At 53.4% G+C, this 12,340-nt stretch overlaps 1 protein-coding gene across 4 annotated transcripts; it reads left to right on the top strand.

The window, feature by feature from the left end:
- Nucleotides 1-1,965: 1,965 nt before the first annotated feature.
- znf207 (zinc finger protein 207) lies at nucleotides 1,966-9,512 on the top strand. 4 transcript variants are annotated; one of them, XM_031894014.1, is made up of 11 exons: nucleotides 1,966-2,121; nucleotides 3,487-3,613; nucleotides 4,609-4,747; nucleotides 4,945-5,112; nucleotides 5,555-5,633; nucleotides 5,724-5,797; nucleotides 5,977-6,134; nucleotides 6,481-6,573; nucleotides 7,394-7,636; nucleotides 8,308-8,479; nucleotides 8,823-9,512. In XM_031894014.1, exons 1-11 carry the CDS (start codon nucleotides 2,081-2,083, stop codon nucleotides 8,981-8,983), a joined length of 1,455 nt encoding a protein of 484 aa, XP_031749874.1. In that variant the 5' UTR covers nucleotides 1,966-2,080; the 3' UTR covers nucleotides 8,984-9,512.
- Nucleotides 9,513-12,340: the final 2,828 nt, after the last annotated feature.

The following is a 12,340-nucleotide window of genomic DNA, read 5'->3' as shown; positions in this document are numbered from 1 at the left end:
TATCCCACCCGGGGCCCTTCCCTCCTCTCCCAGTTACACTTCCCGTATCCCAACCGGGGCCCTTCCCTCCTCTCCCAGTTACACTTCCCGTATCCCACCCGGGGCCCTTCCCTCCTCTCCCAGTTACACTTCCCGTATCCCACCCGGGGCCCTTCCCTCCTCTCCCAGCTACACTTCCCGTATCCCACCCGGGGCCCTTCCCTCCTCTCCCAGTTACACTTCCCGTATCCCACCCGGGCCCTTCCCTCCTCTCCCAGTTTACACTTCCCGTATCCCACCCGGGGCCCTTCCCTCCTCTCCCAGCTGCACTTCCCATATCCCACCCGGGGCCCTTCCCTCCTCTCCCAGTTACACTTCCCGTATCCCACCCGGGGCCCTTCCCTCCTCTCCCAGCTACACTTCCCATATCCCACCCGGGGCCCTTCCCTCCTCTCCCAGTTACACTTCCCATATCCCACCCGGGGCCCTTCCCTCCTCTCCCAGCTACACTTCCCATATCCCACCCGGGGCCCTTCCCTCCTCTCCCAGTTACACTTCCCATATCCCACCCGGGGCCCTTCCCTCCTCTCCCAGTTACACTTCCCGTATCCCAACCGGGGCCCTTCCCTCCTCTCCCAGTTACACTTCCCGTATCCCACCCGGGGGCCCTTCCCTCCTCTCCCAGCTACACTTCCCGTATCCCACCCGGGGCCCTTCCCTCCTCTCCCAGCTACACTTCCCGTATCCCACCCGGGGCCCTTCCCTCCTCTCCCAGTTACACTTCCCGTATCCCACCCGGGGCCCTTCCCTCCCGGCTACGCTTCCCGTATCCCACCCGGGGCCCTTCCCTCCCGGCTACGCTTTCCGTATTCCACCCGGGGCCCTTCCCTCCCGGCTACGCTTCCCGTATCCCACCCGGGGCCCTTCCCTCCCGGCTACGCTTCCCGTATCCCACCCGGGGCCCTTCCCTCCCGGTTACGCTTCCCGTATCCCACCCGGGGGCCCTTCCCTCCCGGCTACGCTTCCCGTATCCCACCCGGGGCCCTTCCCTCCCGGTTACGCTTCCCGTATCCCACCCGGGGCCCTTCCCTCCCGGTTACGCTTCCCGTATCCCACCCGGGGCCCTTCCCTCCCGGCTACGCTTCCCGTATCCCACCCGGGGCCCTTCCCTCCCGGCTACGCTTTCCGTATCCCACCCGGGGCCCTTCCCTCCCGGCTACGCTTCCCGTATCCCACCCGGGGCCCTTCCCTCCCGGCTACGCTTCCCGTATCCCACCCGGGGCCCTTCCCTCCCGGCTACGCTTCCCGTATCCCACCCGGGGGCCCTTCCCTCCCGGCTACGCTTCCCGTATCCCACCCGGGGCCCTTCCCTCCCGGCTACGCTTCCCGTATCCCACCTGGGATGGAATTGTGGCTCTTGTAGCAATGTGGCCCCTCTGACAAACCCTAAGTGGGGGGGGGGGGGTACCATATGTATGTATATGTTTATTTATAAAGTGCTACTTATGTACGCAGCGCTGTACAGTAGAATCCATTCATACAAACAGGGGTTAATAAGATAATAATAAATACAAGTATAACAATAAATACAAGATACAGTTGCAATAAGTTAAGAGGCAAAGACACAAGAGGAAGGAGGTCCCTGCCCCGTAGAGCTTACACTCTATATGGGAGGGTAACTTACAGGCACAAATAGGCAGATATAAGGGCTGTAGGTCCCAGTGGGTGACATTACAATATAAGGGGCAGCTCAGGGGTAAGTGCTCCAAACATGTGAAAATGAAAGAAAGAGAGAGAAAGAAGCAGCAGTGTCTGTATGATTAATAGGGAATGTAGTTGCACAGGCGGATACAGTTCCCTTAATGCTGTTAATAATAATAAGTCGGTGTCACTGCCAACTTGCCAATCCCTTTCCTTTATAGTACAATGGAAATGCCCGAAACAAAGATGGCCCCCTGCACTCCTCCCTCCGCTCTTCCCGCCCGCTCTTGCCGCGCTGCCTGCTGGGAGTAGGAGGAGTCAGAGCCTGTTGCCGGCGCCATCTTGTTCTTCCCGAGAGAGAGACAGAGAGAGGCGGCAGCGCTGAGCCCCGGTTGGTACAATGGGAAGAAAGAAGAAGAAGCAGCTCAAGCCGTGGTGTTGGTATCCTTCCGCCTGCTGTGCGGCCTGACGGGGCCAAACGTCCGACTCTTGTACCGGGGCCTAGTGTGGGGGGGAGGAGGTAGGCCCGGAGGGGCAGAACGGCTCGGGGTGTGAGGGGCAGGAGGGCCCGGGGTGTGAGGGGCAGGAGGGCCCGGGGTGTGAGGGGCAGGAGGGCCCGGGGTGTGAGGGGCAGAACGGGGTGTGAGGGGCAGGAGGGCCCGGGGTGTGAGGGGCAGGAGGGCCCGGGGTGTGAGGGGCAGGAGGGCCCGGGGTGTGAGGGGCAGGAGGGCCGGGGTGTGAGGGGCAGGAGGGCCCGGGGTGTGAGGGGCAGGAGGGCCCGGGGTGTGAGGGGGCAGGAGGGCCCGGGGTGTGAGGGGCAGGAGGGCCCGGGGTGTGAGGGGCAGGAGGGCCCGGGGTGTGAGGGGCAGAACGGGGTGTGAGGGGCAGGAGGGCCCGGGGTGTGAGGGGCAGGAGGGCCCGGGGCTGTGAGGGGCAGGAGGGCCCGGGCTGTGAGGGGCAGGAGGGCCCGGGGTGTGAGGGGCAGGAGGGCCCGGGGTGTGAGGGGCAGAACGGGGTGTGAGGGGCAGGAGGGCCCGGGGTGTGAGGGGCAGGAGGGCCCGGGGTGTGAGGGGCAGGAGGGCCCGGGGTGTGAGGGGCAGGAGGGCCCGGGGTGTGAGGGGCAGGAGGGCCCGGGGTGTGAGGGGCAGGAGGGCCCGGGGTGTGAGGGGCAGGAGGGCCCGGGGCGCGAGGGGCAGCAGAGGTGGGGGCCGCCATGATGCTGGAGGAAGGGTTTACTGGGGATGTGGCAATAATTGTACATGGGGATGGATTGGGGGGCCCCTAGGGGGCGGTAATGGGATTGGGGGGCCCCTAGGGGGCGGTAATGGGATTGGGGGGCCCCTAGGGGGCGGTAATGGGATTGGGGGGCCCCTGGGGGGGGTAATGGGATTGGGGGGCCCCTGGGGGGGGTAATGGGATTGGGGGGCGGTAATGGGATTGGGGGGCCCCTGGGGGGGCGGTAATGGGATTGGGGGGCCCCTGGGCCGCGGTAATGGGTTTGGGGGGCCCCTAGGGGGCGGTAATGGGTTTGGGGCCAGTGTAACAGTGACTGGGGGATGGAGGCTCAGTGAAAGCCCAGCCGGTAGGCAGCAGCCACCCAATAGCCTTCAGCTGCACATTCCATGGCAAATCTCTATGCTGTGGGTTACTGGTCTGGTTGTGTGGGTCCCTGACCCCCCCCCCCCCGCTGCACTTTAGCCCAGTTGTGTTCACATCTGCACTACGACTGAGCATCAGTGCTGAAATGGGAATTACACTTATGGGGGGCATTAACACCTTTGTACAGCCCCTTAACTGCCCCTGCAGGTACTGCAACAGAGACTTTGATGATGAGAAAATTCTCATTCAGCACCAAAAGGCAAAACATTTTAAATGTCACATCTGTCACAAGAAGCTTTACACGGGCCCAGGCTTAGCCATCCATTGTATGCAGGTAAGTACCCCAGCCGGGTATGTAGTTTGTATGCTCTCTCTCCCTGCGCAGTTCTGTTGGGCTGCATTAAGCACTCCTGCCCTGCTTCAGCTGCCGCTCTGTGGATGTAAGTATATATATACAGACACACACCCCCCCCACGCACGCGCATGTGTATATACACCCCCCCCACGCACGCGCATGTGTATATACACCCCCCCCACGCACGCGCATGTGTATATACACCCCCCCACGCACGCGCATGTGTATATACACCCCCCCCACGCACGCGCATGTGTATATACACCCACGCACGCGCATGTGTATAATACACACACCCCCACGCACGCGCATGTGTATATACACCCCCCCCACGCACGCGCATGTGTATATACACCCCCCCACGCACGCGCATGTGTATATACACCCCCCCCACGCACGCGCATGTGTATATACACCCACGCACGCGCATGTGTATAATACACACACCCCCACGCACACGCATGTGTATATACACCCACCCCCACGCACGCGCATGTGTATATACACACACCCCCACGCACGCGCATGTGTATATACACACACCCCCACGCACGCGCATGTGTATATACACACACCCCCACGCACGCGCATGTGTATATACACACACACCCCCACGCACGCGCATGTGTATATACACACACACCCCCACGCACGCGCATGTGTATATACACACACCCCCACGCACGCGCATGTGTATATACACACACCCCCACGCACGCGCATGTGTATATATATGTATATGTATGTAGATAGCTTGGGAAGCTGCACACCACAAAATTTAGATAATACCTGGGTGCCTGTGCAAAAACAGTCTGAAATTATATTTACCGTTTCTGCGGCATCTCATTGGTTTCAGGGAACGATGGGTGGGCACATAGATTAGCAGTGGGGGTTTAGGAGAAGGGAAGACTTGCCGAGACATGCCAGTAGTGACCGTGCTTGGCCTGAGAGACTGCCCTTTATTCCCCGTGTAGGTGCACAAGGAGACCATCGATGCTGTGCCCAACGCCATCCCTGGAAGGACTGACATTGAGCTGGAAATATACGGCATGGAGGGGATTCCTGAGAAGGACATGGAGGAAAGGAGGCGAATACTGGAACAAAAGACGCAGGGTGAGTTCTTGGCACAGACTTAACGGCTGCTGTGAGCGCCCCCTGTTGAAATTGGATGGGTCTTTACTTATTGTAGCCAATTAGTAGAAAGGTAGGATAGACAGTGTCAGAGGCCAGTCACGTGCTTTTAGCTCGCTGGGGCCACTAGGTTAGGGCCACTACATGAGACTAACGGTTTTGGCTTTTCCCTTGCGCAGTGGATAGCCAGAAGAAGAAAACCAACCAGGATGATTCTGATTATGACGACGATGACGACACCGCACCCTCCACTTCATTTCAACAGATGCAGGCACAGCAGGGATTCATGCCCACAATGGGACAGCCCGGCATACCTGGCCTACCTGGCGCCCCCGGAATGCCCCCAGGTAGGTACTCCCCATAATTGGCTTCCTGGTGCTGCAATTTGCTTTTCACTGGGATTGAACCCTATGCATATCTGCTCTCTATCTCTGTATTGTGGGGGGATTAGCTGTGTAGTTCAGCCCTTGTCAGCAGCCTATGCCCAGGCCAAGCTTTAGCCTGACGGGGTGCCCCTTATTCTCCAAGCCTGTGTGTGTTGTATGGCTTTGCACACAGTGATGCCCTCAGTGATGCCAGGCCTCATGCCTGTCCTCCATCAGTGACTGTAGTAAGCAAAGGCTAATAGGAATAAGACTTGAAATAATTACCCTCTGTCTAGTGGTGGGGGGGGGGGGGGGTCATTGAGTGTTTCTGATGAATGTTTCAGCCCACTGGCCCCTTCTTTTCTCTGTGCATTAGATCACTTTTTTCCTGGAAGTCATAAGAAATGCCATGTTTCCTTTGTAGGCATTCCACCTCTAATGCCAGCCGTGCCCCCCCTCATCCCTGGGATTCCGCCTGTCATGGCAGGGATGCACCCACATGGGTAAGTACCATTCCCTGTAACACACTGTATTATTAGTTTCTCTCATACACTCCCCTTCACAATATGTTGTACCTTTTTGTTTATAATCAGGATGATGCCAATGGGTGGGATGATGCACCCACATGGGCCTGGTATGCACCCTATGATGGCCGGATTGCCTCCAGGTACGATGTGACTGCGCTGGGGAGAGAGAAAATGACCTGTAGCCACTATTCCTGTGCTTGCGTGTAGCTGTGTGCATATTAGTGTCTCTTGGCATTGGGTTTAGTCTCGCAGGCAGTTGTGTTGCTGATATATATTTGTACAATGCTGTAAGTTGTGTATTTGTACTTATTATTTTTAGGTGTGCCGCCCCCAGTTGGGCCTCGGCCAGGCATCCCTCCTGTGACACAAGCGCAGCCTGCATCGTCTCCAGCTGTTGTCAGTAGATTACCTGCCCCTAACACTTCTGCCCCTGCCCTGCAGACTGTCCCCAAACCCCTCTTCCCCAGCGCAGGACAGGTGAGTAATAATAGCCAGCGGCTCTCTAACTGATGTGTGTGCGCTTACACGGTGCTAACTGCCCCGGGAACAGTAACTGTGGTGCACAACTGAGTGTGGCTGCCCCTCACAGCTATTATACTGCTGCCCCTGGAACTGGCACAAGGGCTTTCCTGTGATGCCCAGGCTGGGCACTCCGTGGCTTTCATGCCTCTGGCACAAGGGCTTTCCTGTGATGGCTTTCATGCACAGGTTGCTGCTGTGACCTACACTGTTTGTGTGCTGTATGTATAACTGCAACCCTCTGTTCCTTAGCACAGGTGCAGAGCTGCCACACTTAGTCTCTTCTCCTCTCTCTGTGCTGCAGATGGCATCTCCCGTCACAAACTCCACTACAGCGGCCTCCAATTCAGAAAGCCTGTCTGCACCTTCTAAAGCTCTGTTTCCTAGCACAGCGCAAGTAGGCAGCAAATCCCAGCCTTCTCATTTGCCTCTCACATTAACCCTTTGGGGCCCCCTAGCTCCGCTGAAATTCTATGTTTCATGATGCGCCGGGGGCTGCAGATAGAAACTCCTTATGGCCGTTATCTCCCCTGCAGCTGTGCCCTTACCTCAAATCGGTGAAACTTCCCTTATAAGCTTGTCTGTTCATCTAAAGGGTTAATGTGTGTAACGTGCTGTGCAGTTCAGTGCTCAGTTATTCGGATTTTGCATGGATACCGTTTGTGTCAGTAGTATGGAAATGTCACTATATTAACATCAATAGAATCTGCCAGTTGTGTCATAAAAGCACCATGTGATGTAGGGCCGGGCGTGGGCCTTGGGAAGCCTTGAGTGGTGTTACAGAATAATGTTCCCCCGGGTACAACATGTACCCCAGCTTTCCCATACTATGCACAGTGCTGGTAGCCCCCTATGCTTTGTGCCAGGAATGCAGCCATTGCTATGAGTAGTGTTGGAGCCTTACCATCAGTGTGGGAGGGAATGTTACAGACTAATGCCCCCCCAGGTACAACATGTACCCCAGCTTTCCCATACTATGCACTGTGCTGGTAGCCCCCTATGCTTTGTGCCAGGAATGCAGCCATTGCTATGAGTAGTGTTGGAGCCTTACCATCAGTGTGGGAGGGAATGTTACAGACTAATGCCCCCCCAGGTACAACATGTAACCCAGCTTTCCCATACTATGCACAGTGCTGGTAGCCCCCTATGCTTTGTGCCAGGAATGCAGCCATTGCTATGAGTAGTGTTGCTCATATCTCCTTTCCTTTTCTTGCCAGGCTCAGGCAACTGTTGCTGGACCTGTGGGAACGGATTTCAAACCCTTGAACACTATCCCTGCTACCAGTGCGGAACCTCCTAAACCAACATTCCCTGCTTACACCCAGTCTACTCTGGCAACCACTAGCACAACCAATAGCACTGCTTCTAAAGTGTCCACTTCCATAACAAGTAAGCCTGCTACCCTGACAACGACTAGTGCCACTAGTAAGTTGGTGCACCCAGATGAGGATATATCGCTGGTAAGTAGTGGGAGGAGCTATTCACATCTGGTGGGTTATTATTACTGAGCTGCTGATGTGTCTGTTATATGCTTAGAATTCCTGCTGACTTCATGTTAGAGCCCCTTTCTTCTCCCATGGCCTTCCCCAGCTCTAGTTATTGGGTGGGTTATTACTGAGCAGCTAATGTCGGTATTATATGCTTAGAGTTTTACTTGCACGGCTGTGTGCCCAACACCCAGCCAGCCATTCCTGCTTACTTCATGTTAGAGCCCCTCTATTCTCCCATGGCATTCCCCAGCTCTAGTTATTGGGTGACAGTTTCACTACTTGCCCCTGGTAGGTTATTACTGAGCAGCTAATGTCTGTATTATATGCTTAGAGTTGGACTTGCACGGCTGTGTGCCCAGCACCCAGCCAGCCATTCCTAGTGACTTCATGTTAGAGCCCCTCTATTCTCCCATGGCCTCCCCCTGCTCTAGTTATTGGGTGACAGTTTCGCTACTTGCCCTTAGTTTGTATGTAAGTTAGGAGTATGTTATGAAGCAAGAAGCAGAAGAGAATTTCCCATTTGGGCTAGTCATTGGTATAATCAGGAATAGGTGCAGATCTGAAAGTGTAGTGTCACTCTTTTAATTGCTGTTGATCCTTATTTGTGCATTTTTTTTTTTCCTATTCTCTTCATTTCATAGGAGGAGAAGCGTGCTCAGCTTCCAAAATATCAACGTAACCTACCCAGGCCTGGCCAGGGTCCCATGGGTAATCTGGGTGCTACAGCTGTTGGGCCTTTGGGAGCCATGATGGCTCCTCAGCCTGGGCTACTTACCCAGCAGCCTGGAATGAGGCATCCATTGCCACCCCATGGTTAGTATCTTCTTCCTGTTAGTGTTCCCCAACATCCAAATGGGAGCTAAGCAGAGAGGAGTCTGTTTCTCTCAAGGAGCCCAGCACACACAGGCTCTGGTTGTGCCTAGGGTATTGCATAATATAATGTGATTAGTTTGATAAAGCTCTCACAGGTCTCTTTCAGGGCTTCAGTTTAGCATAGCGATATGGGATCATTGAGGTCCGCTGAGTGTTAGCTCTGCTCTAGACTAAGTGTAGATTAGCAGGCACATTAAAGGCAAGATTGTTGGTCTGTTTTCCAGCACAAGATAGTGGTGCTGGCTTTTATATGGAAAATGTCATGTATGGTTCCTCTCTACAGGTCAGTATGGTGCGCCACATCAAGGAATGGCCGGCTATCATCCTGGTGCAATGCCTCCCTATGGACAAGGACCCCCCATGGTACCACCCTATCAAGGTGGGCCCCCTAGGCCTCTCATGGGGATAAGACCTCCTGTAATGTCTCAAGGTGGCCGCTACTGATGTTTCTGCACTAGTAAATAGGTTTGGAGATTAAACCTTTTCTCATCTTGTGCTGTGTATATAGCCAAGCTTCCGTCACTTAGAGCTTCACTGTGACTAAAACGTGTCCCCTACATACCCGGAACTTTTGGACATTTTGTTTTACTTGTGGGTGGGTTATTTTTATTTGTGGGCAGGAGTTTGTGGGAAATAAACCAGGAATATTCCTGAGATTGCAATTTATACTGTATGGCTTCTTTTTCATATTTCATCTAGGTTTTTAGAAGTGGCGTATAGTAAATATGGTTCGTTTAAATGTGAAGGCGCCAAATACCACCTTAAAGGCAAGTTCTGTAATGTTATTTTGCTCTCTGTATAGTGATGCCTTCACAGCACCCTAGGGTGCTGTTGGACTTTGGTCCCCAACAGTGGTTGGTGAGGGCTGTATCTGTTGCACCTATTTAGGTCTCTGACACCCCAGCCGCTAGGGTTCCTACAATTTGTGTGTCATGTTAAGAACTTCATTGTGTAATAAAACAAGCGAAACCTTTCTGACTTCTTATTCATTATGAGCGGTGGAGCAGCTCTGCCAGGTTGGTACCGATGCATGCCACAGATGCCACACTGCATCGCTGCCCTAAATACATCTGTTAGTGCTGCTTCAGTTGCATGTCGCTGTTTCCTGTTAATCTTGCGCAAAGTTGCCAGACCTGCACACATCATTGCCTTTAGTTACACAGCGCCCAGAGCATTCTCAGTGGGGCTTCCGTTAGTGTTACTGGGGGGCCCTTAGCAGTGGGGTGGGAGGTACCTGTGTGTCTTTATGGGGCTCACCTGCAGGTGTGTATGGATGGTGTGTGTGCACCTATTTACCATAACAGAATTAATTTGCTGGCTGTTCATTTGGTAACTAACCCTCATTCCAGCAGAGTGGCACTGACTTGGAACTCCTAGTAATAAACTAGAGCACTATTTCTGGTCCCCAAACCCACTTAACCTGCTAGATAAGTGTCGAGGTGGCCGCCTCCTGTGCGGTGTTACGGCTCGCCATATAAAGGCCCAGTTCCAGGGAAGCCCAGGGCTGCACTTACCCAGTTTGGGGGGGAAGCCTTCTCTCCTTAGTGATATTCAGGCGCCCTGATACCGACTGATCTATACCCTTGTTGCGCTTAGGGAGATGTAGTCTGGCTGCGCTGTGTAGCTGTGGAGTCCCATGATAGGAACTGCCCGTGTTGTTGTGCTGTCTGTGTGACTTGGGAGCAGTTAGTGTGCCCGTCTCTGCCCAACCTCATCCCATTGGCACACACTGACGGTTTCTCTGGGCATTCCCTGACTGCCATCGTGTATATGAAGGGATGCCTTTGCTCCTGCCATCTTCATGGCATCATGTTGGTAAAGTGAGCCCCTTCTCGACGGCCAAAACAAGCCGTTGGTTATGTGTACAGGTCTGGCTGCTTTGCAATGGTTAAAGGGAGTCTGCCATTCCAAACCATACATGGGGGGGTAGCCATTGAACAGAAGCAAAGCAAGTGACACCCAGTCATTGGGCATGGCTCATAGAGGAGTTATTGAGAGTTGCCTGCTGGGGGCAGAGGGGCAATAATAACAGGGCTAGTAGCTCATAGCTGCCAATCAGCAGGGATCATTTATTAGTTAGGTTTTTAAGCAAATGTCTGGATGCTATCAGTCACTCTCTGTATTTGGCCAGGACACAGCAGCACCCCCTGAGGGTAACCTCCAGTCCTGTTCCTAATCATTTAGTCATTATATATATCTATAGCTCGGTTGCTATAGTCCATCCCAAGCCCCAATGCTGCCCTGGCCGAGCTCTTATACTCTTACTGGCCGCTGCTTGTATAGTGGCAGCAATCCCCTATAGCCGCTGGCCCATGGCAATTATGCACCCTATTCACTTGGTCTGCTTCTGTTGGGAGCCAACAATATTGTGGCAGTGTCCCTTTAAATATATTGATTTGTTTTACAGTGACTTTTCATTTTCTGATAAGGCAGCCGTGTGTGTCCCCTGTGTGTGTGTGTGGGTAGGCAGGTAGTGTTCCGCTGATCCGTCACTAGATCCTATTGATTATAAGATCCTATTGATTAGACATTATTAATGGACCTGCATGTGTGTGTCAGATACAAAAAATCTAGGACTTGTTCTAAAATATCCATTTTTCTTCTCCCTATAGCACTGCCATGGGACAGGCTGAGGCTGAGTCTCAGTGTTGCCCTGTTCAGTCTGAGGCAAGTGGGATTTCTTTTCTTTCAGGGGCTTTCACAGCTTTAGCTGTTGGATATATATGTCCCCAAACTTGCAGCAAGTTTGGTGAAAGCCCCTCACCGTTTATTTCATTTAGGGACCTGTCAGTTCATTGCTGTATAGTGTTGTGTGACTACAGGGGCTGCTGGCACAGGGCTGCCCAGTAAAGGGGGGGGGGGGGGGGGGGCACTGTCTTTGCTGTGCCTTTCTAATGGTATTTCATTTTTACTTTATGTACAGATAATAGGCCCACTGCATGGGAATGGGGGGCAGCCCTGCTGTGGGGGCTCACAGGAGCCACTAATGTAGCACTTATTATCTTTATATGGGACTCGCACATTAGAGATTAACTATACAAACAGCTTAAGAGCAGGTGGGGGGGCTCCTAATGAAAGCGGGGGTTTATATTCCTCTAACCTAACTTTGTCCCATGGCCGGCACTTCCACGTTCCAAACAGAAGCCTCATGTTAAAGTGATACTGTTGTGGGAAAACATGTTCAGAGCTTCTCCTGCAGTGACACCCCTTATTCAAAAACACAAACAGATATGAAATGTCCCATGGGGCTAGCCATATTCTTTATTTCCCAGGATGCCTCAGCCGTGTGACCTGTGCTCTGATGAACTTCACTCACTAGAGTGATAAACCCCCTCACCCCCAGCAGACGATCAGCAGAACAATGGGTAGGGAGCAAGATAGCAGCTCCCAGTAGGTATCAGAATAGCACGCAATAGTAAGAAATCCAAGTCCGGCTCGGGACTCCTCCAGTTACATGGGAGTAGGAGAAACAATAGGTTTGCTGAAAGCAGTTCTAATGTGTAGCGCTGGCTGAAAGCTCAGACTCAGGCACAATGCACTGAGATGGCACCTACACACCAATATTACAGCTACAAATACATGTGTTGGTTCAAGAATAACATTTTAGAGGGGAGAGAGAATTATTTGCTATTTGCCATGAAAATCATGACAGAATCCCTTTAAGGTTTGTCTGTATCAAAAATCTCCTGCGGCTCTCCTTCCCAAAATACTCACTTGTGAGAGCAGTGGCTGCCTAATGCCCGTCCAATGGCCTTTTCCCCCAAACGCCCCAGTGGTACCAGCACAGCACAGTATTTATAG

This window comes from Xenopus tropicalis, chromosome 10, assembly GCF_000004195.4.
Source record: "Xenopus tropicalis strain Nigerian chromosome 10, UCB_Xtro_10.0, whole genome shotgun sequence".
Taxonomy (NCBI): Eukaryota; Metazoa; Chordata; class Amphibia; order Anura; family Pipidae; genus Xenopus; species Xenopus tropicalis.
The sequence above is the reverse complement of the archived record's forward strand: the minus strand, read 5'-3'. Positions and strand labels throughout refer to the sequence as shown.

Coding starts and splice junctions, on each gene's coding strand:
- znf207 (XM_031894013.1), top strand. CDS start 2,081: ATGGGAAGAAAGAAGAAGAAGCAGCTCAAGCCGTGGTGTTG. Junction 2,122..3,486: donor CAGCTCAAGCCGTGGTGTTG/GTATCCTTCCGC, acceptor CTGCCCCTGCAG/GTACTGCAACAGAGACTTTG. Junction 8,480..8,822: donor GCATCCATTGCCACCCCATG/GTTAGTATCTTC, acceptor TCCTCTCTACAG/GTCAGTATGGTGCGCCACAT.